This window comes from Columba livia, chromosome 26 (genome assembly GCF_036013475.1).
Source record: "Columba livia isolate bColLiv1 breed racing homer chromosome 26, bColLiv1.pat.W.v2, whole genome shotgun sequence".
NCBI classification, from domain to species: Eukaryota; Metazoa; Chordata; class Aves; order Columbiformes; family Columbidae; genus Columba; species Columba livia.
The window spans coordinates 4,118,693-4,143,524 of record NC_088627.1 but is presented as its reverse complement, the minus strand read 5'-3'; the positions used below and the strand labels follow the sequence as shown (position 1 = coordinate 4,143,524).

Below are 24,832 nucleotides of genomic sequence, written 5' to 3'. Positions count from 1 at the left end.
CTTCATCCCCAACTGTGATCACTTGTCCCTGCAGGTGCTGGCACAGGATGAGCCTCCACAGCCCTTGCAGCAGCTCAGCCCCTGCCCTTAATGTTGATGGGGTGACTTGTTTCCTAAAGAGAGAAATCTTCACCACACTTGATGGGGAGGGTGAAGAGCTGGGAGCAGCCCTGGGCTGGGAGGACTCTGGGGACATCCTGGGGGCAAGCCCAGGGCTTCTATAATGACTAGGGTCCGGGGCCAACGCTGAGACCAGACACAAAGGGGACATCAGCCTGGCCCCACCAGGGCTTTTGGGTCCCAGAGCTCCTGTCCCAGCCCCACGGGCATGCAGGTGGGACTGGGATGCCCTGGATGGGCCAGGAGGACATGTAGGGTGCTGTGGCCATCATGGGGACCTCATGGTACCCTCATGGCTGGGAAACTACAGCGCTGGGCCCAGCACCCTCCTGCTGTGCTGACCCAAAGGCACGAGGCTGGCAAAGCTTTGCAAGCTCAGCTGCACCCCGTGCCAGCCAGGAAAGGGCCAGAGCAACCCTGGGACACCCCGCAAGCTTGGGGACCCTGGGAACAGCTGCCAGCCCAGTGTCTGCTCCCGGTCCTGCTCCTCTGCCTCCCTCGTGCCCTCTGCCGGCTCAGCGATGGGGAAACTGAGGCACGGAGCTGTGCGCAGCGGGCAGCGCTCCCCTCCGGGCCTCTGCTGAGCGGGGCCGCGGTGCCCGGTGGGTTGTCCCCACCCCGTCCCCACTGTCCCACGGACGGCGGTTCTCTCGCGGGTCTCCGGCCCTGCCCGAGTCCCGGCAGGTGGCGCCCGGCGCCCGCCGGTGGCGGCCGGAGCCCGGGGGAACCGCGGGAGCTCCGGGCAAACGGAGCGGGCTGTGCTGGACCGCGCTGGGCAGCGCGGGGATGTGCTGGTTGATGCGGGGCTGGGCTGGGCAATGTTGGGCTACACTGGACTGTACTGGACTGTACTGGGCTGTGCTGATCCATGGAGGATCATGCTGGACTGTGCTGGAAAGAGCCGGACTGTGCTGGGCTTCACTGGGCTGTGCTGGTCCATGAAGAATGATACAGGGCCGTGCAGGGCTCTGCTGGGCTGGGCTGTACTGGGCTGTACTGGGCTATGCTGGTCGGCTGATTGCTCCCTGCAGAGACCTCCCAAGGACCCAAACCCCCGGCACCCAGTGCCACTGGCCAGGGCAGGTCCTGTGGCCCCAGCTGTGCTGGATGGCAAATGGAGGAGGTGCTGGGGCTAAAGTGGGTTTGGGCACATAGCTGGGGGGAATCTGCTCATCCCAGGTGGACTTTGTAACAGCACCTGCGCGTATAACGATGCCATCCATGGTCGTCAGTGTGTGAGGTGAAAGCCTCATTATGTTTTCACAACATACATTGCCCTTCCTAGAAGGACCTTGGCAGAGGAGACACACCAAGGGGGTCCTTGTCTCACTGTGACATGTCCCTGATTCTGCAGTTTGTTTTGCCATTGTGCTCAGCCGAATGTCCCCGGGCTGGTGGCACCGCTGCACTTGCCCTGGGTGGCCTCAGCCAAAATCTTTCTTGCAGAAAGCCCTCCTTAGCGCCTGCAGAGGGGAGTCCCCCAAACCCCGACCTTTCCCTGGGCTGGGGACGGCATCGGGAGCCGGTGAACACTGTGGGGGCAGCGGGGGTCCCCCAGCCCAGCGCACGGGGTGGCCGCTGGTTAATAGCGCCGTTAGCAAACCCGTTAGTATCCCCGTTAGCGGGACCGGGAAACCCGGGGCGGGGGGGCTGCGGCATTCCTCAAACCGTGCCATCCGGGGGGCGGGGAGTATGCATGACCCCGCCCTCTATGCAAATTAAAGTGTGGCGATTGGCCGGAGGGCGGGGCCAGGCGCTGCAGAGAGGCTATAAGAGCGGGGGGGAAACAATGCACCCGCCGTCCCGGTTGGGTGCCTGGTGCGGCTGGGAGCCGCAGCACCGGGCGAGGTGGGCGCACCGGGGGTGGGGGCTCCCCACCTTCATCTATGGGGCTGAGGAAACACCTTTCGTGAGCAGGGCTGCAGATCGGAACGAGTGGTGCCCGCTTTTCTGCCTTTTGTCACCTCCCTCCCCTCCATGCAGAGATGGAGTTTGACTCGTACCAACACTACTTCTACGACCACGACGCCCAGGAGGATTTCCACCGCTCCACGGCACCTAGCGAGGACATCTGGAAGAAGTTCGAGCTGGTCCCCACGCCCCCGCTGTCCCCCCTGGGTGCCCCCGGGGAGAAAGGCGGCTGTTCGGGGGCGGACGAGCGCTCCGGCTGCTTCTCCCGCTACTGCCTGGCCGGGGAAGAGCCGGAGTATCTCATAGGGACGGGGGAGATCTTCGGGAACCTGAGCGCTTTCATCCTTAAGGATTGCATGTGGAGCGGGTTCTCAGCCCGGGAGAGACTGGAGAAGGCGATGACAGAGAAACTTTCCACGGGAACGCAGAGGGCCACCCCCCACAAACCCTCTTTCGGCCAGGATTTTGGGTTCAGCAGCTCGGTGAGCGAGTGCGTGGATCCCGCTGCCGTCTTCCTTTGCCCGCTGGCCGAGAGCAAGATCCCCGCATCCTCGGGATCCGAGGGCCAAAGCGATTCTGGTAAGGGATGGAGGTGCGGGCTGGCCCCGGCCCAGCCTTCCTGCAACCCGCGGGGAGCCCGGCGTGGAGGACACGCGTGTCCACACATGTGTGTGCAGGGAGCCTCCCAGGCAGCGCCTTTGTTGCGGTTCCAAGCGAGTCCCGGTCCCACGAACAAAGCGGGTTCGGCTGCATCCCTTCCCGCGGGGCTCCTGTTCGGAAACCCCCTGCCCCACGCAGGAGGGAACGTGGGGTTCCCCCCGGGCTGCTGCGTGGGTCTCTGGTGGCCCCTCTCGCCCGGCCGGGCCCCACGGGAGCCTCGTGGGCTGGTCTGTGAGGGGCAAGTTTGCAGCTCACCGTGGAAAGTTTGATATTTTTCTCGAGTATTGCAGTGTGCTCGTAGGCTCGGCTGTTTCCCCTGTCCCCCATGCTCACGGGGCCCACCCGAGACGGGCTTTCTCTCGGGGCGAAAAGCAAAATATCCCCTGGGGCTGGCAGGTGGTGGAGCAGCGGCCGCGTCCCCCGAGGCGGTGGCTCCGTGGGTTGGGCAGGAACATCCCGCATCAGCTGTAGCGCGTCCCGGGTCACCCCCAGGGCACGTCTGCATGTCACGCGTGGGGCGGGGGGGCGAAGTGTTTACACGGGGGGTCGCGCTGGGAAGCAGATGTCTCTGAAACCCACCAAGACATCTTGCGTTATAAACACTTATTTTCAGTCCCTATTTACATTCTCCCCACCCCCCCGCCGCGGGGGTCGTACGCCGTTTCTCTCGCCCCCACGGAAGCCGGGCTGACTCGGCTGCCGTGGAAGCGCTGACGCGGCCCTGCCGGTGCCGTGACCCCGTTAATAAATCTGCCGGTGGCAACGACCTGCGCCGGTGAGTCACGGCGCGGGACGGGGACTTAATGCCATTAGGAGCCCGGGGACGGTAAAGCGGGTCGCGGGCGCTAAGAGGCTTAACCCAAATTGCGGGGGCCGGCTGGGGGGCGAGAGGGAGATGGCGTGGGGATCCCGGTCCCGGGATCAATCTCGGTCCCGATCCGGTCGCGCCACGTGGGCGCCGAACAAAAAGCAACAGATTGCAAACAATGAGAGGGGGCCGCGCTGATGGACAACGGCGGGGGCCAATGGGGTGGCAGGACAGCCGGCTGCCCCCGCTAGACAGCCAATTGACGGCTTCGGGGGGCGGGGCCGTGCGTCCCGACTTTTATTAATGGACGGCGGGGGGGTCTGTGTGTACACACGTGGCTGAGACCGGTCGGGTTGTGACACTGATGAGTGTGTGGGGACAGCGAGTGTCCCCCCTCCAGCAGCTCCAAGAGTGGCCAGGCCTCTGCCCGAGGTGCTGGTGGAGGTTTGAGCACCATCGTTTGACCTTTAGTGACCAGCTGTATTTTCCCCAAAAGTCTAGGAAAGAAACTTGAAATTGTGTTCCTAAAGTGAGAGTGTGATGTGTGTCTGGAGCCAAGTCATCCCACTGTCCCCAGGGGCCGGCTTCATGCCACTGGGCTTTGCTGGGGTGGGACAAGCTGCGGTGTCAACAGACAGGTTATGCTTTATTTGGGTCTTGCTCTTCACAGCTCTGATAACCTCCCCCTGCTGACTCCTGGGCTTGAGATGCCTTTGCGGTTCAACAAGTCTGTGGGAGGGACCCCTTCACCTCTCCCTGCCCCCCTGCACCGCGGGGATTGTCCCCAGGAAGCCTGGGCTGAATGGGGTTTATCACTTGTGAAAAGTAACAAGTCACGCAAGTGGGAAGCTGCAGCCAAGGGGAACAAAGGGCAGCTCTGCCCCCGTGTCCCTCATTTACAATTCCAATGGGCCATGAAAGCACCCGACCAGGATGAACTTTGGAGTCAGGCTGTGCCAGGTCCCCCGCATCCTCCTGTCCCCCCAGATGGGCTCTGGTGTTTCTTACTGGATGATTCTTCATCCTGGACACATGTTGCTCCTTGTGCAGAAGCGAGGCAGAAGTAAAGCCCTATCCCAATTCCAGGGGACCTAGCATATGAATGTGGAGGGTAGATTTTTCCTGTGTGATGATATCGGAGGAGTTTTTAAATCACAGAATCCCTTCTGGAGGTCGCAGGGTGGCTTTGCAGTGCACAAGCGAACTTCTGTGGGGTGGCAGCGGGGGAAAAGTGCAGGGAGCCCCGGCGGGGTGATGAAGGGTCACCAGGTGCTCCCAGCTGATGGCGGATTTTTCTTTGTTTTGCCACGTCCATTTTGAGCAGAAGGTGAAGAGATCGACGTTGTGACCGTGGAGAAGCGACAATCGCTCAGCCTGAGGAAGCCGGTCACCATCACACTGCGCGCCGACCCTTTGGACCCCTGCATGAAACGCTTCCACATCTCGGTCCACCAGCAGCAGCACAACTACGCCGCCCGCTCGCCGCCGGACGCCTGTCCCCCGCCAGAGCCGCCCCAGCAGGACGAGGACAAGCCACCGAGCGCTGCAGAGCTGGCCCCTGCCATCACGCTGCCTGAGCCCGGCTTACCCAAAGCTGGCAGCGGCCCCGGCTCCGACAGCGAGGACGTGGCCAAGAGGAAAAACCACAATTTCCTGGAGCGCAAGCGGCGCAACGATCTGCGTTCGCGCTTCCTGGCCCTGCGGGACCAGGTGCCCGGGCTCGCCAGCTGCCCCAAGACACCCAAGGTGGTGATTCTGAGCAAATCCTCCGAGTACCTGCAGTCCCTCATCAGTGCTGAGAGGAGGATGGCGGCCGAGAAGCGGCAGCTGCGGCTGCAGCAGACTCAGCTGCTCAAACGGATTGCTCACCTCAAGGGGCACTAGCACCCAATGTCCCCCCCACCCTGGTCCCCACACCCCCCTGCTGTGTCCCTCTCAATTTGCACATTTTAATTTTTGTTGGTTTTGGTTGGTTATTGAACTGTTGGCCCCGGGGGGCTGGAGTACATGGTGGTCGCTGCACGTGGGGTGGTTGTGGTGCCGCTCCCGGCTGTGGGACCCCCTCACTGTGGCATCACCTGCCTGGGGCCGGTGTCTTGGCACCGGCTGTTGCAAGATTTGCCCTGCCCAGCTTTCTCAAGTGACTGCTTTGATTTGTGGGCTAACAGCGATCCCCTGCTCGGCTGGACCGTACCTTACTTTCTTACCACTTCACATAGTAGCTTGTCTTGGATTTTTCTGTTCTAGAAACTGCTGCTGTAACTACGAGTCTTATACTGGAGGCTGTGTTTTTATACTGTATTTTTGTACCACTTTTGGAGAAGTATTGGTAAAGAGTTTGCTTTTTATATATATATATATATATATATAAACTTTTGTTTTGGAGGGGGGTTGCTGCTGTGGGGGCGGGCTCAGTCCTGCTGCACTTTAGGGAGATCAGGAAGGGGCTGGTTCCTGCTGGACCCTTGAGCTGAGTCCTCACTGAGGCCAGTTCCCCCCTTGTAGCTCTCCAAACCACCCATTTGCAATAACAGGGGATGTTGTTTTTCCCCTTTCCCATCCCTGTGACCCCCTTTCCCACCTTTGCGAGCACCCCCTCACCAGCAGCCACATGAAATCCCCAGCAAAGCTTTGACCTTTGTAGGAAGCTGGGCTGGAAGGGGCAGGTTGGGAGCAGGGGGGGCTGTGCTGCATTTGAGGCTTCTCCCTGCCTGTGCTGTCCTGCTGGCCAAGCCGTGCTGGGGTACAGGGGTGACAGAGTCCCCTGTCCCCTCCCGGGGGTGCTGGCAGGGGTGGCCCCATGGGACAGCACCCTTGGGTCCCCACTGACCTGCTGAGAACCGTTAGAATTAACACTGTGGTTGGATTTAGCACTTTCTTCGTTACCTCACACTTCATAAATAAATAAGTTTGCAACAGCCTGGGTTGGCTTTTTCCATGCAGGCGGCTCTGGGTTTCCACGCATCACACCACGCTGCTCCCGGGTGGGGGCTGGCGTGGCCCCCATGTTTTGGGGTGTCCTGTCCACTGGCAAACATGAACAGAAATCAATGTGTTTTGCGCCAGGGCTTGGCTGCTCAGTAAGACCGAGCTCTTTGTCCTGGCTTTCTCCCAGCGATCGAAACAGAAGTGGTGACGGCAATGGGGCCAGGGAAATGAATCACCTGGATTATTTTTCCTCCTTTTAAGTGGCTTTATTGGCAAGGAGGGGCAGAGAGCCCACGCTGGGCTCTGAGAAGGCTTTGGTGTAACTGTAAACCCCACTAATGGGGCTCGAGGCAGTCGGTGTGGGGCGATTGCTGCCCCATGGGTCAGGGGATGGGGCCGTGGTTGGCAGTAACCCTATAGGGAGGGGGGAATGCAATCCGCTTGCTTCAAGGGGCATCGGAGAACTTCATATACCAAGATCTGCCCAGTGGAGGAAATTATATATATGTGAGCTCTCCCCACTGCCCCTGAACCTGATGCTTTTGGGTTTCCTTCATACTGGCAGTAAAAGTCTTACTGTAAATGCAGGAGGGACGCGGGATCCTGTTACTGCTGAGGAGTCAGAAGAGCTGTGGTTGCTGCAGGAGACTCACCCGGGGGGAGCCAGCCCTGAAAAGCAATGGTTCTGCATAGAAGCTCTTAAATACCTTTTGTTCCGGCAACATTTCATGCTTTCTGCGTGTTGCATCACACCGTGTCAAAGCGTTTTAGAGCTGTATTGAAAGGTGTTCACAGGAACCACAGCTTAAACGTGGGGCAGGGTGACCTAAATCTGACACTTTGCCCATGCACGGAAAATAAAGCGCAGATGTACCAGTGCCTCAAACCTTCATTTTTGTTGTGTGTATGCTGACACTTGCAGAAAAGCGTCTTTTTTCGGCTCAAAGTGACCCTCCTGATAAAGTTTTTATTAAGGTGTGCTTTTTCTTTTCGTGTTGAAGACACACAGGATGTTCAAAACGTTATTTCTTGGAAATGATGTATAGATCATGTGGCCTGAGCTGAGACCACCACCAGTGGAAAATGTAGTTGGTCTCAAACCGAACTGAGGAACGGTTGCAGTTTTGCACACACCTTTGAGTTCTGCTAAAACCTGCACACATAAATAGATACCTACCTGAAACCTCCCTGGTTACTAAAGCAGATGTTTCCTCTCATGAGGTTCTCAGGGACGTGAGTTAGTGCCGGGGTGGGTTAACGGCTGAACTTGATCATCCTGAGGGTCTTTTCCAACCAAAGTGATTCTGTGATTCTATATTGCCACATTAAGGACCAGGAGAGCAGACTATTAAGTGAACAAAATAAACACGCGCGGCTTTTCCCCCTTGCTTGTTTAGTGTGCCAGCTGTACCCATCACAATTCCACATTTCCCAGCCCGACAGAGTTGGTTTTTTAATACACACGACCCCGCTTCTTGCAACTCACCCCCTCGCCTCTGCTCCATAGCCCCCCAAACCACCTCTGCTTCCCCACCGCAGCTTTACTGCCGACCCGTGGGTGCCATGGGCATGCTGCTGCCTTCACGTCGCTGCCTTCACGCCTGGGCTGGCAAATTTTTAGGACAGTTTCCCCGAGGCAGCGATAATCCCTTCCCCTCCGAGGGGGGCCGGCTGCCCGAGCCCCTCCCCGGCCCGCAGGCTCCCGCTCGCTGTTGCTATGGCGCAGGATGTGTGTTGCCAGGGAGAGCAGCACCGCGGAGATACCCTCCTCCCGCCGTCGCCATGGCAACCGTCTCCATGCCTTCCCTTCCCCTCTGTTGCCACGGAGACAGCCGCCCCGCTCCCCATCACCCCCGTGTTGCCGGGGCGATGGGGAGGACGAGCCTCCCTGGAAGCTGAGGTTGCCACGGCAACGCGCCTCTCCCTGTTGCTATGGCAACAGCCCCGCGCCTCATCCTCCTGCCCCGTTGCTATGGCAACAGCATCCTTCCCACCCCATCCCACCCCTCCAAAAAAACGTACCATGGGGCAGGACCCCACTCGTGGACACGTCCCGGGGGACACGAAGAGGGGCCGGGGACGGGCAGGGGACAGGGTTGGGGACCCGGGCTGCGGCCGGGGGCAACGGGAGGGACCCGCCTGGGGACAGGAGCCCCGCCTGGCAGAGGGACACGGGGACACGGGGCCCAGGGCCCGGGCCCTTCCTCCCGCGGGTGGCCCCGTCCCGTCCCGCCCCCGTCCCGCCCGCCCGTCCCCATGGCAGCCGCCGGGCCAGGCCGGGCCATGGCGGCGGCCGCGCTGTGCCTGGGCCGGGCCCCGCCGCCGCGGCCGCTCGTTGTGATCCTCGGCGCCACCGGCACCGGGAAATCGGCGCTGGCGCTGCAGCTCGGGCTGCGCCTCGGCGGAGAGATCGTGAGCGCCGACTCCATGCAGGTACGGCCGGGCCCGGCCTGCGGGGGAGCCGGGGAGGCCGCGGGGAGGCCCGGGCTCCGGGAGACGCCGCGGCGGGGCCTGGGGAACGGGGAGGGCCGGAGTTGGGCCTAAAGGAGGCTGGGGACCGGGGAAGGGTGGAACTGGGCCCGGGATACCCGGCGGGGCCCTGGGCCTGGCTGGGGGTGTTGGGACGCGGCCTGGCCTGGTCGCGGGGGAGCAGCGGGGCCTGGTCGGGGCCCGCAGAGGCCCAGTCCCGCGGGGCTGTGCTCCTCCAGGGACCCCAGGACCGTGGCCCGGTGCCTGCTGGGGACAACCCGGAGCACGGATCCTGCCCGCGGGGTGTGCTCCCACTGTCCCTGTCCCGGTTTATTCTCGAGTGAGCGGTGTCAGAGGCTCCCCCCCTGCTCTGGGGGTCGGGGGAAGCCATGCTGGCTTGTTAGCTCTGAGCACGGCGGCACAACCAGAACTGCAGAGCTGGGTTTGCTCAGTCCCCCTCCCTTAACAATAAATTCACTTTTTAGAAGGAAACCAAAGCAAAGGTGTTATTATTTTAACCCACAAAAAGCTACGTGAAGGTGTAAGGAGCATTTGATTAAGGGAATGCAGCAGCTGGAGTCACTCTGTAGTCAGGAATACCCAGGATTGCCCCTGCAGGTGTGGATCTGCTGACACGGACCGTGGGTTTTGGGCGACGTGGTGCGGGTCCCGCCTAAGAAACCGCAGCCGCGTTGAGGCCTTTGGGTGCACATTTCGGTTTGGGGTGGTTCCTGCCTTGTGCCTCCTGTCCCGGCTGGGGGACCCGGGGAGGACGCTGGTGCCGTCTGTCCTTCCCAGGCCGTTTTGTGGACGCGGCGTCCGTGCGGCTGGGGCACGGCAGCGAAGGCGAGCGCTCCCCGCCTCGGTCACCGGCACAGGGACGCCGGTGAGATACGGGAAGGCATATTACAAATGATATTTGCTACTTGCCAGTGACAGTCTCTGTGGTTTTATCTCTTATTGCAAGTGGCAGTGCGGAATATATATCTCTATATATATTCCAGTCTGGGTCAGTAAACACCGAGGAGCTGAGCCTCATATTTTTAGTCCTGATTGCATTCGGCTACAAGAGCTTTGTCTTGAATGAAGATTTCAGCCACCGCGGGGATTTTGTTGTTGTTTAGCAGAATGTTTTCCTTCCAAATCAACACTTTCACTGTGCTTTTTATGTAATGCATGAACTTTCCATCAAGTTTAACATATTAACTATGCTTTTAAAAAGGTGTTTTCTGCCAATAGGTGTTTTTCTTTGCCATTCGTGCTGCTCAGCGCTCGACTGTCACTGTCCTGTGGCCACCACCCGGTTTCCTGCACTGCGGCTGCTGATAGTGGTCACTATTTGTATCCCGGAGTGTTAGATTTAAAGGCTGTCTCTCCTGAATTTAAGCCAGGCGTTTGGAAAGCTTTAATTTATTTTGTGGGATGTTTTCCTTTAGTTCTTGGGGAAAGAGTGTTTGAGGTCTGAGCTGAATTGACAAAACCGTGGAGGGCAGAATGTTCACGCGAGATGCAGAAGCTTTGGCCGGTGCTGCCTGGCCCAGCCCTCGTGAACCACCGGGCATTGCCGGCGTTGTGAGCCCATAACTCCTAACGAAGGGCGTGCTAACGAAGCTCCTGGACCCAGAGGTGGGACTGACTGTGGGCTGGTTTTCTCCACAGACCCTGTCTGGACTGGGGCAGCTTTTAGTCGGCTGCTGTTAAGTTTCCGAGGTGAGTTACTCTGCTCTAGTGCCCGTGTCGGAAATGTCTCTGAGCAGAGCTCAACTAGTACCGACCTTCCTGACCAAACAAGCCCCTGAGCTTATTTTCATTTCTTTGTGCCTGTTTGTGCACTGTGAACACCGAGGTTCTCGGACCTTGCGGTGACTGCCAGCCCAGCGTATGACGGGCTTTAATACCAGGGCAAGCGCTGTTGACTCGAGCGATCCTGCGAACACGAGGCTCCTGCTGCATCCCGAGCTCTGCAGGCGTGGCTGGAGCGGATTGCCGTGCTGCGGATTCTCGTTTCGTGCTGGTGGGTGTTTTGGAGCATGTATTTTGTGCTCTGGTTGTTTCAGTCCCACTATGGGAACGCAGGCGCTGGGAGGACTCTGGCTGCAGGCGCCCAATGGCATCCGGGCTCGAGTGCCTCTTGTCCTCCTTTCCTTTTAATCTCATTCTAGCGTGACTGTGGAGCGAGAGCCGAGCAGCTCCATTACTTCTATCCCGTAAGGCAGCGTGTTTTCGGGGCAGCGAGGCGGGGGAGCCCTGTCTCTCAAGGCGCAGCCTGGAGCAGCTCGCGTCGGCGCCTCCCCCACCACGCTCCAGTAACCCCCGTGCCCCGCTTAGGCGGCCAACTGGGGCTGCTTTCTCGCTGGCTTTGTTCCCGTGGAATATTGTCTCCCCGCTGCCACGCAGAGCTGGCTCCGGGTGTCCTCGCGGAAATGTCGCCGGGTTTTAAAACTCCCGTTGCTCGTTCTCGACTGACAGCTGCCAGCGAGCGTGTCACCCGTGGTCCCCTCTGTCCATTCATCGCTGGGCCCCGCGCGGGCTCTGCGGAGCTCTGACAAGCGCTGGCAGCGTTTTGGGCAGCTGCTGGGGCTGGAGCCAGGCTGGGGAAGGGGCTGGGGAGCCCCGAGCCCACCTGTTCCCCGCACAGACGCCCCTCTATCTCCAGGGCGTTTTCGTCACGGCCCTGAGTCGCTGCGGTCGAATTACAGATTTAGCTGCTGCCTGCGTGCAGCTCAGGAGCTCTGCTTAATCTGGTGGCGTTTTAATCTTTCTTTTTGTCCTTTCTGTTGCTGTTAGTTGTCCCAGTGAGTTTCCTTTAGGAGTTAATCATTCCCAGGGAAGCCAGGTGGGGTGAAGCAGGTCCCGTATCCTCATTCCTGGTGGAGCAGCGAGTGCGCAGCCATCCTGGTGCTGGTTTGCTGGAGCAGCCCCTCCGCTCCCAATCCCACTGTCCCTTCTGGATTTCGCGGATTGAAGTGGCCATGCTGTCTTTCTCCAGAGGCTGTTGTAGCACACATACATTTACCAGTTAGTGTGTCAAGTCAGGACATCTCAAGAGCCTTTGCTGACGTCCTTCTCGTGGCAGGGATCAGAGGGGAGAGCGAGTTGTGATCTCCTTGCACTTTGGCCTGGTTTGGGTCTTCCATGCTTGTCTCCAGCTGGGAGATCCCTTGACCCTTGTGAAATCTTCATGCTCTTCCTGGCCATAGGTGGCTCGTGTCACTGTACTGCACAGCCGTCTTTTCACCTTTTTAGCCTGGAGAACAGGAGCTGCGGGGAGACCTTCTGATCTCTGAACTGCCTGAAAGGAGCTTGGAGCCAGGGGGGTCGGGCTCTGCTCCCCGGGAACAAGCGCCAGGAGCAGAGGAAACGGCCTCAAGTTGCGCCAGGGGAGGTTGAGGTTGGATTTAGGAACAATTTCTTCCCCAAAGGGCTGTGGGGCATTGGAACAGGCTGCCCAGGGCAGTGCTGGAGTCACCATCCCTGGAGGGCTGGACAGACGGAGATGAGGTTCTCAGGACATGGGGCAGTGCCGGGGGTGGGTTATGGTTGGACTCCATGGCCTTGAGGGTCTTTACAACCAAAACGATTCTGTGATTCTATAATACTGCGCTACCTGCACTCAGGGCGAGGACAGTGCCTTTCCCCCTCTAGTGCAGATGGGGACAAAGGGACAGAATTTGGGATTGCGCGTGAAACTGGTTGCAGAGCGAGGGTTTGGGAGAGCCCGCTTTTCACAGGCCACCACAGAACGAGGATCCTCATGGACACCATTTCCTGGGGTTCGCTTTTTTTTGCGTCTCCTGCCTCAGTTTCCCCACCATTTAACAGGGGAGAGGGTGCTGGGAGCTGTGGGGCTGACGTGCCCGCGGTTCCAGTGGCAGAGGTGGGAGGACACCGTCAAGGCTAAGCCCCTTTAGTCCCCGGCTTGTATTCGGTGTCTCGGAGTCCTGCTGCTCCAGGCTGCCACTAATCTGTTTTGGGGCCTTAGAAAGCAACAAAGGCTTATCTGAGCCACGGGCTGAAAATAGAAATGAGTGTCAGGAGGACGTCTCGGTGCGCGGCCCTGCCGGCAGCCAGCTGGTGGAAACCTTCTCTGGGCTTTGCCGGGTGCGTGTAAAAGGCCGCCTTTGTTTCCTTCCAGCCCACACACTGACACCGCATTCCTCCTCCTCTTGTTGCCAGATATTCAGGGAGGCTCTCGGTGTTTTAATCTCCCCGGCAGAACCTTGGGGGATTGAAGCCTGGACTGTAAATCCCGGCACAGGGCACTGGGAGCTGCCTCCGAGGCTCTGTATTGACTGGGATTCCAGGCAGACGAGTGGGAGCTGGAGGAGCCGGAGGGGCCGGACTGGCCTGTGCCGGGGGGAGAGAAGGCACTGAGCCAAAATTTGCTGAATTCGGAGGTTTTCGGTGCCACTGGAGACCTGTGTTGAGCAGCCTGGGTGATGGAAGGGGATCAATAGGCTGCAACCAGCCACGGGGCACATTGGCACAGAGCTCCTGGGCCTCTCCTGCTGCTCCGGGCCCTGGGGCAGCTGCAGGGCAGAAAAGAAAAGCATTTGCTTGCCCTCCCGCTCCCCCCTCGCTTCCTGCCCCCGGGCCAGACTTTCTCCAAGAGGAACCATAACTGGGGCTGGTCCTTGTCCTCCAAAACCAAGTGCAAGAGTTGAGCAAGACGGGGAGTGTCTGCCGGGCTGCAGCCGGTTCAGCAGCTCTGGGCAGGATCCGGCTTCCCTGCTCCGCTAACCTTGGCTTGTCCTTCTTGCCTTCTGCCCGTGGGTCACCTCTGTGTCACCTTGTCCTTCTGTCTGGGACCAGGGGAGGCAGCGAGCGGAGGTCGTGCTGCAGCTGGAGCTTGGCAGCTTCTCGGAGGGTTTTAGGGGAAAAATTGTTTCTGGAGCCTCTGGCTGGGGTGGTTTCTGAGTGAAGGGGGAGGAAATGTGTACAGCTGTTTCCAGTGCCTCTTGTCCCCTGCACCGATGTGTTTTGCTCCTCTCTAGCCCTGACGGGCTCAGTGAGAGCAGGAAGCAGGTGCTATGCCAGGATTTTGTGGTGTGCAAGGGCTGAGAGTGTTTGTGTGCGTGTTTTGTGTGCTCTGTGGAGTTACACGTTGCATCCGGAGATCACTGTGCATTATGAGAAGTAGCGATCCTTGTCCCCAAATGAGACTCGACGCTGTGCTGGAGAGAGGAACATCTGAGCTTTCAGCGGCAGCAGATGAGGAGCCGGGAGCTCTGTGTTTTGGAGCCGGGCTCGGCTGGTGACGCTGACCGGGCTCTGACATCGCGCTCCGATCGCTCAAGCAGCCTTTGCGTCCCACCCGCGGGGTTATATCAGAGCAGGGAAGCAGTTGCGAGCAGTCGGGCTCACGGTTCGTCTCCTTTGGGCAGGAGCAGGTGTTGGCGAGGTTCCTGCTGCCTCTCCTGAACAGGGCACGTGCCGCTGCCTGCGCTGCCTGCGCTGCCTGCTGCTCCAGTGAGGGCTTGGGGGGTGACAGGGCCAGGCAGCAGCTCTGCCTGGGGCAAGGAGTGGTGGTTGGTGGGGATTTCATGGGATGCAGAGGTGAATGACGGGCTCTTCTCTTCCCCAGGTGTACAAGGGCTTGGACATTATCACCAACAAGGTTTCTCCCCAGGAGCAGCGTCTGTGCAGACACCACATGATCAGCTTTGTGGATCCCCTTGTCTCCAACTACACGGTGGTGGATTTCAGAGACAAAGCTGTGGCGCTGATATCCTTTCACGCTGCAGTCTGCCTGGCCGAGCAGATACTGACTTTCCCCTTCCACAGCCAGCCCTGCAAGAGAAATCAGTGTTTGACCAGCCTGGGGCTCTCCACATCACAACTGCCTCTGTTTTTCAGAGGATGCCGCTGAAAAAGGGGCTTGGAGCTTCTTTGAGCAGCTAATGCTCAGGGCAGCCCGTCCTCAGGGCTGGGGACGATCTCTGCTGCACAGCAGCTGTGCTGAGCCACGTGTTGCCCTCCCCAGCCGTCCTTGGGTGTCCCCAAGTTTTGGTGGCAGCTGAGAGAGGACAGTGAGAGACAAGGGACACCTCTGAGCCTGTCCTGCAGCCTCCATGGGGCTGGGACAGTGGGGTCTGGGCTCCAGGCTGCCTCTCCCCACAGCCCCTCCTCCCTGCTGTGCAACTTTGCCTCTGCTCCTTGACTCTGGTACATTGAAGATATCTTTGCCCGAGACAAGATCCCAATTGTTGTGGGAGGAACCAACTACTACATCGAGTCCCTGCTCTGGAAGGTCCTTATCGACACCAAGGTACTGCTGGAAAGCTGCGCATCCCTCTAGAAAAGGGTGAGCCCCACTTTCAGGGCAGGCTCCTTGTGACCGGGCATGGTGCTTCTGCTAGAGTGAGACCCAAAAGCCCCTCACTCATCCCGTAGGTCTGGGGGATCATTTTGCGTGTCTTGGCCTTGCACAGGGATGGGTAGCTTGACTCAGGGCTGCCTTGTGCCCTGCAGAAGTCCAGCACGTCCCCCAGGCCCGTCACCGACAGGAAAGTGGAGCTGGAGCAGCTGGACGGTGTCGAGCTCCATCGTCGCCTGAGCCAGGTGGACCCGGAGATGGCGGCCAAGCTGCACCCCCACGACAAGCGCAAAGTGGCCAGGTGAGCTTCCTGAGGGAATCACCTACCTGGGAACACAGCAGGATGGGCTCTCCTGTCCCAGGTGGGTGCCCCCAACCCCTTAGCAAGGTTCTTGGGGACCTTGAAGGTTTTGGGGAGCTCTCTGGCATGCAAGAGCTTTGGCCATGCAACCCCCAGCTTGAACTGCCTTTGGGGTCTGGGACAGTTGGTGAACCAGGGCTGCTCCCACTGCGGTGCCCCAGCAGCAGGCTTTATCTGGAGCTATTTAAAGAGCAAGCTGCCGTGCTGGCTGAGTAACATACCTGAGCTCTGTGGGAACAGCACGGCAGCAAGACCAGGCTTGCTGCTTCGATGGGCCCATCCCAGCCGAGCCCTGGCCTGGGGGGTGCAGAACGCCGCCCACCCCATTCGCACGGTGCAGGAGGACAGAGGGCTGGGCGCCCTGCGTGGTTTCCTCCACCTCCCTGGCTGTGCAGGACTGAGTACAGCACAGTAACGCTTCCAGAATTGGCAGCATTAGCCCCTTCCCTGCAGCCCTGCCCGGCTGGAAAGGGCAGGGCTGGAGCCAGAACCATGTCCCCTGCGGGGCTTGTCCCCGTGCCAGGCAGGAGTGGGTGGCTGTGCTCTGGGCTCCTCGGGTGCCATCGCTGTGCTCTGCGCTGCACCCCCAGGACCTGGGTGTGCTTGGGATGCTGGGCACAGGACGGGGTAGAAACCCTCCACATGAGAGGGTTGGATCGCAGCAAGTGTCTGCGGTTCCCTTGACTGGAGCCCCCGGGGCTGCTGGGGAAATGGAAAAGCTCTTCCTCGCCCAGCCTCTGAGCTCTGTCTGTCTCTGCTCACAGGAGCCTCCAAGTGTTTGAAGAGACAGGGATCCCCCACAGTGAAATCTTGCACCAGCAGCAGGAGGAGGAAGGGGGGGGACCCTTAGGGGGCCCCCTGAAGTACCCACATTCCTGCATCTTGTGGCTCCACGCAGACCAGGCAGGTGAGAGCAGGCCTTGCGCAGCTCCTGCCCGGCTGAGCACGCTGTTCCTGCCCCAGCCTCCTCCCTGAACAAGGCACCAGTTCCTTTGGCATCAGTTGCTGTGACGTGGGACTCGGTCCCGAGTGGATTGGGAAGCTGGCGGTGCTGAACCGCGTCCCAGCGTGTTGTCCAGGGCACGGCTCCGCGCGGCTGAGCGTGTCTTGCTTTCCTCCTCCCAGCTCTGGACCAGCGGCTGGAGAAGCGGGTGGATGACATGCTGGCTGCGGGGTTGCTGGAGGAGCTGCGGGACTTCCACCGACGCTACAACCGAGAGAAGGTGGCCGAGAATCGGTGGGTGATGAGCCAGCTCCTGCTCTGCTCCCAGTCCCACCTGCCAGACCGGTGCAAAGCCCGACCCGACTCCTTGCAGCAGCTCCGATGTGTTGCTGCTCACAGCTCTTCCCTGGCAGTGCCTGCTCCTTCGGCAGGGCCAGCAGACGGGATAGGGTCCATTTTTCCATGATTCCATGATTTTAAAGCTGACGTGGGCTGGCACTGCAGGCACCGATCTGTGTTCCTGTGCGTGCCTCGCATGGCTTGTCCCCTGAGCCATGGGCTTGTGTCACCTGGGGAGATCTCTGCAGGGTGAGGCGCAGAGAGCTCAGTTCTTTTGGGGAGGGTTGGGGTCCCCCACTGTTCCAAAGGAGGTGGCCTTGACCCCTGCCTCTTGTCCTGTTCTCCAGGCAGGATTACCAGCACGGCATCTTCCAGTCCATCGGCTTCAAGGAATTCCACGAGTACCTCGTCAGTGAGGGGAATTGCTCACCTGAGACCAGTGCCCTGCTGCTGCAAAAAGGTGGGAGGAACACCCTGCGTGCCCTACGTCCCTCAGCCCCACGCAGCTCCAAGTGATGCTTCTTGATGGTCTGAATCAAACTCACACCCAGGGCAGGTCTTGTTGGAACTGAGCTGCACCTTTCTCTGTGCATTTTCCACTTCTGCCAGCCTGGAGGGGCAGGGACTCCTTTTTCAGTGCTTGGAATCATAGAATAGAATCACAGAATCACTTTGATTGGAAAATACCCTCAATATCATCAAGTCCAACCATTAACCTCACTCAGGCACTAACACATATCCCTGAGAATCTCACTATACATCTTTTAAACCCCTCCAGGGGTGGTGACTCCACCACTGCCCTGGGCAGCCTGTTCCAGTGCCTGACAACCTTTTCCATGAAGAAATTTCCCCTAATATCCAATCTAAACCTGTCACGTGCCATTCTGGAGTGTCTGGACCAATGTTAGAGGAGAGAGCTGCTCCGTTTCTCAGCGGAGGCCCCAGGGGGAATTGATCTGTGTCGAGGAGGGTTCAGTGTGAGGTGGAGATGGAGGCTGAGAAAACTGCAGAAATGATAAAAGGCTTGAAAACAAGTCTGGTGCAGAAGGGACTTGTTGTGTCTGCTCAGGAGATGATTACAGACGGATACGATAAGTCTAGTGCTAAATATTGAAAGGTTTTACAGTGGTAAACTGTCCGCTGGGCCCGCTGCGGGTGGGACAAGGAGCCGTCACCCTCTTCTCGCTCTGCTCCAGCCCAGCTTGCAGCGTTGCACTGACCTTTGTTTTTTCCCTTTAATTTCAAAGGGATCCAGGCCCTGAAACAGGTGACCAAGAAATATGCTCGGAGGCAGAACAAATGGGTCCGAAACCGCTTTTTGAGACGTAAGTGTCACATGCACCCACCAGGCTCTGCCTCGATTCCTTCCCACCTGTTTGGGTTGCGGAGCAGCCGCTCGGCCCTCCCATGACAGCCCCTCCGGCACCGTCGCTGTCTGTCTTGCTGCAGCCTCTCTGCCCAAATGCTCAGGAAGCCAGAGTTCCTTCTCACAGCTTCTTCTGTACCCTTGGCTGCTGTCAAGGGAAGGTTTTCCTCTCCCAGCAAAAGTGCCATCAGGATGGTTAATACCCCAACGGAACAAAGTGAGCAAAGGCTCAGCCATGTGGTGGGCAGCAGTAGATCACAGAATCACATAATTGTTTTGGTTGGAAAAGACCTTTAAGACCATCAAGTCGAACTGTTCCCTCACCCCTGGCACTACCCCATGTCCCTGAGAACCTCGTCTCCATGTCTGTTCAACCCTCCAGGGATGGTGACTCCAGCACTGCCCTGGGCAGCCTGTTCCAATGCCCAACAGCCCTTTAGGGAAGAAATTAGCCCAAATTTCCAATTTCCAGTCTCCATTTGTGATGCTGAGGGTGCTGAGACCCTGGCCCAGGTTGCCCAGGGAGGTTGTGGATGCCTCATCCATGAAAACATGCAACATCACGTTGGACGGGGCTCTGAGCAACCTGAGCTGGGTGAAGATGTCATGTCCCTGCTCATTGGGGTTGGAATGGATGAGCTTGGAAGGCCCCTTCAACCCAAACTGTTCCATAATAATGGAAATATAGAATTGTTTTGGTTGGAAAAGCCCCTCAAGATCATCGAGTCCAACTATTAAACCAACCCCAGCACTATCCCATGTCCTGAGAACCTCATCTCGTCTGTCCAACCCCCCAGGGATGGTGACTCCAGCACTGCCCTGGGCAGCCTGTTCCAATGCCCCACAGCCCTTTGGGGAAGAAACTGTTCCTAAATCCAACCTCAGCCTCCCCTGGCGCAACTTGAGGCCGTTTCCTCTGCTCCTGGCGCTTGTTCCTGGGGAGCAGAGCCCAACCCCCATGGCTCCAAGCTCCTTTCAGGCAGTTCAGAGATCAGAAGGTCTCCCAACTTGAGGCCGTTTCCTCTCATCCTGGCACTTGTTCCCACATCCCTGCAGCCTGTCCTGCTGATGGCTCCTGAGGGGCTCAGGGAGGGGGTGCCCAGCAGGGTCCCTCTCCCCACGCACCCACACACGGTCCCTGTGGAGGGCGAGGAGCCCGGCTCCCAGCTGCCCTCCAGACAAGGAGCAGGAGGCCGTTGGCTGCTCTTGGCCTGTGCCGCGCTCACCATGATGGCCCAGAGCCAGCAGGACTTCCCCGTCCCAGCCCCAACTTTGGAGCAGGGCCAGCAGCAGCAGCTGGGAGCCGGGCACTTGTTGAAAGGTGCTTGGTAGGGGCAAAACAACAATAAAAATGTAAAAAAAATAAATAAAAATAAATAGGCAGGGAGAAACTGGAGTCAAAAGACAGGCTTTGAATGGGGCGCAAGAGCCGTCCTGAAGCCGTGTGCTCGGTGGCTGTGGCTCACCTTTCTGGTGGCAGGTGTGCTTCAGATCAGCTTGTTTGTGGTTACGGCAATAAAAAGCAGCACCTGCTGGCGCCTGGCACGCGGTGGCCTTTGTTGGCTTTGTCCGAGCGGTGCGCCCGGCGTCTGCGGGCCGGTGAGGCTGATCTCTGATCCGGCCCCGGCTGGGCTGCAGTGAGAGCCCCGTGTCCTCACACCAGGCCGGGTGAGGCCAAAGGGGTGGCTTTGTCACCGCGCCTTGTCACATCGAGACGTGAATAAAGCATCTCCTGCCGTGGCCTGCTGCTGGGAGCCGGGAGCGTTTGCCCCTGCAGCTGCACGAGCAATTTCAGCTCTGATTTGGAGCCTGCACCCGCAGATTCCTCGTCCAGACTATGTGTCTGCCTCTCCTTGTAAGCTCGGTGTGATGGCTTTGTGCTTGGATCTGGCTTTTTGATCTTCTGCAGCCTCCTGTGGACCACAGCCGTGACGAGGTGTTTGCTGCTGTCATGGGCTGTTGGCATGCTCAGATTTCCTGATGCTCAGACAACCAGGAAGATGCTTGAGCTCTTGGCTGTTCTTGCTCTTTGTGAGAGTGCTGCCCCCCCAAAGCTGAGGTCTTTGGTAATTTGGCTCTGGAAAGGCTGGTGCTGTTTGTTTCAGAATGCTAAAGGACAGCTGGATAAGAAAGAGCAGATCCCCCCATGGTGACAGGGTCACCTCATGGGTGCTGGGACACGATGCTGGGGGGTTCTGGTGGTGACCGGCCTTTCTGTGTCTCTGTAGGTCCCGGACCCAACGTGCCCCCAGTGTATGGCTTGGAGGTGTCTGATCTCTTGCGATGGGAGGAGGATGTGCTGAAACCTGCTCTGGAGATTGTGGAGAGCTTCATTCAGGTAGCCGGAATGACCACATGAGCCATGACAGGGAACCCAACTGCTCAGTAGTCTCCAAGCCCCATAACTTGGCACTTAGTGTCTCCCACGAGCAGGGCTGTCTGTGTATGTGTCCAGCCTTGGGCTTTTCTCATTTGTTGTCTAAGCTGAAAATTTCTCCTCATGCCCAGTACTCCACTTGTCTTGCATGGTAGAACTGCAGTGTCTGTCCTGCTAACTCCAGTGTCTGGGTATGGCAGGTTCACAGCCCAAACTCAGCCAAAGTGAACACAGCCAAGCAAATCTTTATAGTAGAAACCATTTTGAGCCAATATAGAGGCTGAGGGAGCTGGGGCTCTGGAGCTGGACAAGAGGGGACTGAGGGGGGACTCATTCCTGGGGATCAATATGGAAAGGGGCAGTGTCAGGAGGATGGAGCCAGGCTCTTCTGGTGACAACCAGGGACAGGACAAGGGGCAATGGGTGCAAACTGGAACACAGGAGGTTCCACTTAAATTTGAGCAGAAACTTGTTGGGGTGAGGGTGGCAGAGCCTGGCCCAGGCTGCCCAGGGGGGTTGTGGAGTCTCCTTCTGTGCAGACATTCCAACCCGCCTGGACACCTTCCTGTGTAACCTCATCTGGGTGTTCCTGCTCCATGGGGGGATTGCACTGCATGAGCTTTCCAGGGCCCTTCAACCCCTCACATTCTGGGATTCTCTGAATATTTAATCTACAGGGACGTGAACCCCCGGTAGAGCCTGTGAAGATGGAGTACGACGTGAACGAGAACAAACGGAGTCATCGCGTGTGTGAGCTCTGCGACAGAGTCATCATCGGGGACAGGGAGTGGGCAGGTAGGACCTGGTGGGGGGCGAGGAGGGGACAGGGAGGGGACACAGCCAGGGACGGAGCGAGGCCGTTCTCCGGAGCAGAGCAGAGTGGCTTCCTCGGCTGTCTCTGCTTGGCTGGATGACCCTCAGCACCTGGTCTTGGGCTTTCAAGGATTGTTTACAGCCCGGGTGTGCAAGCAGCCATTTGCGAGCCCGGAGGGGGTGCGGGAGCTGTGCCACAGCAGCCATCTGTCAGCTCCCCCTTCCCCGCACCGGGAAACGCTGCCGCTCGCTGCCGTCACGCCAGACCCACCCATCTGTACGTAGCGTTTAGTCAGGGCTGCTGGTCCTTTTCAGCACTTCAGATACTTTGTCAAAAAGCACAGAACAAAATTCTGTTGTGTAAAAGGAAAGCTCGTAATGTTTTTAACAGCTCAGTTTTGCTCCGACTTCTCCTATTTGTCTATTTTCAAAGTATTCCTAGCTGTAATGGTAACAGAAAGGGCTTTTCTATTTTCAATAGACTTACTTTAAAAGAGCTCAGTTGGAGTCAGTTTAACTCAGTGAGTTTGTCTGTGCTGTGAGGCTCATGCTGAGAACCAGAAACAAAAAGTAGTGGAGAAACTGGCTGCAGAAACGCCACTGGTAGATCTCCACGTGTTGCCCAAATGCAGCTGATGAGACACAATGCAAAGATGCATTTCCCGGCTCCTTGGTCATCGGATTTGAACGAGTCGCTTATTCCTGTTGATCCAGGGAACTGCTGAAAGCAAAGATGGAAGTTGGCTCAGAATAGGAAGCTTGTTGTAGGGAGATTTTAGCCAGTCTCAGTGTTGAAGGAGCTTTACCTGCTCCAGAACTAGAGGAGTCTGAAGCTCCCAGGGTCCATGTCATCCTCCCAGATCCAGCAGGTTTTATGACCAAGCAGGAACTCCTCAAGGTCCCCAAAACCCCCGCAGCTACGTGTCCTCTGGGGATGTCACCCCAAATTCTGATCGATGGTGACAAGACCCTTCTCATCCAAGACCAGCTGTTGTTCTCTGCATCCAGCTGAATTTGGCTCCAATCCCCAGCAGGTGGGAGAAAAAATGGTCCAAAACCTGGGTGTTACTTGTAGCTGCAAAGTGTAAAAGCTCAAAGGGAAGTGAAAACGGTTGTGGGAGCTGAGTTGATTTGCAATCTGGTCTTACAGATAGTTCTGGGAACTGCTTCCCATTACCCCCCTGGCTCTGGAAGGGTTGTAAATTGTATCTAATTTTACAATTTGTATGGACTTCAAAGAGCAAACCTCCCCAGACAGCCACACGAATCTGTGCTTCTTCCAGCCACCGTCAGCTTTTCTAAGCTTTTTTTGGTGTTGCTTGTGACAAATTCTAAGAGGTAAGACTTTATTTCAAGCTGCGGGTGACCCTCCAGCATTGCAGCAGCAGGTTTGCAGGTAATTTCATCCTTTGGCAGAAAAGGATGACTGGAAAACACCCGACGGCCTTGATTTGGTGAACACATACCCTCGTTTAATTAAGGCCCTGCTTGAAAAGGTTGCTGCCTTAATTGCTGCTCTGATCTGTTGGAAACAGCAAAACTGCCCTGCTGAGGTGGTGCATTGGGCTGGTTAGACAAAGTGCCTTCTCCTTAGATAACAGCACCGATAGCGGAGGTTTTGCTGTGCTTCACTGTGTGATTTCAAGCAGAAATGCAGCTCCTGCTGCCCCGCAGTGTCAGTGCAAGGTGCATCCCTGGGACTGCGCCTCTGTTCCCATCCGACTCCTGCTGAAGGAGCTGGAGGCCTTGCCCGGGAGTTATGCATAAGCACAATTCTGCTCTGCGCTCCGTCCCCGCCGCTCTGTAGCTGTTCAGGATATCCCGGCGCTGCAGTGCGGGTATCTGGGGTTACACACGCTCCTGGCCGCGCTCCACGGGCTGCCGGGAGCTGCACAACCTCACCCACATCCCGCGATGAGCCGCCTCTTTGGTAACGCTTCCCTTTCTCCTCCCGGCGTCGTGTCTCGCTTGGGAGCGGAGTTGCTGGGAGAGTTGTGTCCTGACGATCCGGAGTCCTCTGCGTATGCAGAAGCAGGATTTTTCCCTCTCCCAGTCCTTCCTGGAGGCTTGGAAGGGTTGATGCCTTCCTGTGTAACCTCATCTGGGTGTTCCTGCTCCATGGGGGGATTGCACTGCATGAGCTTTGAGGTCCCTTCCAATCCCTGACATTCTGGGATTCTGCCCCCCTGTTAGCCCCGGTAGTTTGGCCTGGAAGTGTCCCGAAAACCCAGGGCAGGGCTTGGGAGTTCAATTTTCAGGGGGAATGAGTTGTACGGGAGGATGGGAAGGGACGGTCGAGTTCCCCTGAGTTAAATGCTCTGTTTGCCTCTTCCTGCAGCTCACACACGATCCAAATCCCACCTGCACCACCTGAAGAAGAGAAGGAAGCTGGAGGCCGCCAGCCGTGCTGCAGAGACCGAGGGGGACAGTGCGGGCACAGAGATTTCGGGCGAGGACAGCGTCCTGCCTTTGCCATAAACCTGCAAACCACCTGGCGAAGGCAGCAGCCGCGCTTCCACCTGGACGGCGAGGAAGTGACTTAGTCCTGGGTGGCCTTGAACGAGCTGAGTCATTTTTTGGGGGATGAAGCAGGTGTGTAAGTGACGGCCAAAGCCATTGGCTGCGTCAGATCCTCTTCGTGTGGCCCCACGGCGCCGTGTTCCCATGGAAGGGCCCGGGGCGAGGCTGCGGGGAGCATCGTCCCATGCCGAGCGTTCGTTCCTGCCAGAAACGCAGCGTTACCCCTGCAGTGGCTGAGCCCATCCTGCTGGCGCGCGAACGTGTCGTTCTCAGAGACACAAACACCCCGCGCTCCTCCAGCTTGGCCAGGAGTGCAGCTCCGGAGCTGAGCGAGCTCTTCCTGCCTTTATTGTGGAGAGGATTTTCTTTTATATGGAAATAAAGTCGCAAGATTATTGTGGGTTCTCCTTACTATTAACAAGCGCCGTTTTCTTGCCCTCTGTTCCACCTGGGCGCAGGGGCAGGACATCCAGACCTGGTTCTTTTTTCCAGCCACCTTTTCTGCCATTTCTGAGCAGATGTTCTCAGCTCGGCGCAGGCGGCCTGGTCCCTGTGCACATAGCAGGTGCAGAAGGAGCTGGCACCTGTTAAACAGGAACTTGGAAATGATCTCATCAAGTTTGCAACAGATGAGCCTTGTCCTACTTAAAGCTGAATTCCCGGGGGTTTACACTGTGGTTTGGCAGCAGGAACCGGCCCCGCATTTGAATCCAAGTTGCTGAGCAGCAAATTCCTCGTGCCGCGTCCGCGAGGCAGTTGGTCTCTATGGTCTTGCTCCTGGGGGACACAAGCACCGGCTGTGCCACCGCGCTTCCCGCTCTGGTGGAACCAGGAGGGCCTTTCCCAGGGCATTTGGGATTCTCCTGGCAAATGCCATCAGGATGGTTCTTCCTGGGTGGGT

General features: G+C 58.1%; 2 protein-coding genes across 2 annotated transcripts; both read left to right on the top strand.

Annotated features, from left to right (window-relative positions):
• The first annotated feature begins 1,906 nt into the window (after positions 1-1,906).
• On the top strand, positions 1,907-6,417 carry MYCL (MYCL proto-oncogene, bHLH transcription factor). The gene is made up of 2 exons (XM_021279976.2): positions 1,907-2,610; positions 4,824-6,417. The coding sequence occupies exons 1-2, from the start codon at positions 2,106-2,108 to the stop codon at positions 5,381-5,383; spliced, it is 1,065 nt and encodes a 354-aa protein (XP_021135651.2). The 5' UTR covers positions 1,907-2,105; the 3' UTR covers positions 5,384-6,417.
• Positions 6,418-8,656: 2,239 nt separating this feature from the next.
• Positions 8,657-24,326, top strand: TRIT1 (tRNA isopentenyltransferase 1). The gene is made up of 11 exons (XM_065041713.1): positions 8,657-8,860; positions 14,481-14,623; positions 15,068-15,164; positions 15,368-15,513; positions 16,338-16,480; positions 16,699-16,810; positions 17,203-17,315; positions 18,103-18,180; positions 20,450-20,559; positions 21,276-21,393; positions 23,750-24,326. Exons 1-11 carry the CDS (start codon positions 8,684-8,686, stop codon positions 23,887-23,889), a joined length of 1,377 nt encoding a protein of 458 aa, XP_064897785.1. The 5' UTR covers positions 8,657-8,683; the 3' UTR covers positions 23,890-24,326.
• The last annotated feature ends 506 nt before the right edge of the window (positions 24,327-24,832 follow it).

Coding starts and splice junctions, on each gene's coding strand:
- MYCL (XM_021279976.2), top strand. CDS start 2,106: ATGGAGTTTGACTCGTACCAACACTACTTCTACGACCACGACGCCCAG. Junction 2,611..4,823: donor CGAGGGCCAAAGCGATTCTG/GTAAGGGATGGA, acceptor CATTTTGAGCAG/AAGGTGAAGAGATCGACGTT.
- TRIT1 (XM_065041713.1), top strand. CDS start 8,684: ATGGCAGCCGCCGGGCCAGGCCGGGCCATGGCGGCGGCCGCGCTGTGC. Junction 15,165..15,367: donor AGGTCCTTATCGACACCAAG/GTACTGCTGGAA, acceptor TGTGCCCTGCAG/AAGTCCAGCACGTCCCCCAG. Junction 20,560..21,275: donor TTGTGGAGAGCTTCATTCAG/GTAGCCGGAATG, acceptor TTTAATCTACAG/GGACGTGAACCCCCGGTAGA.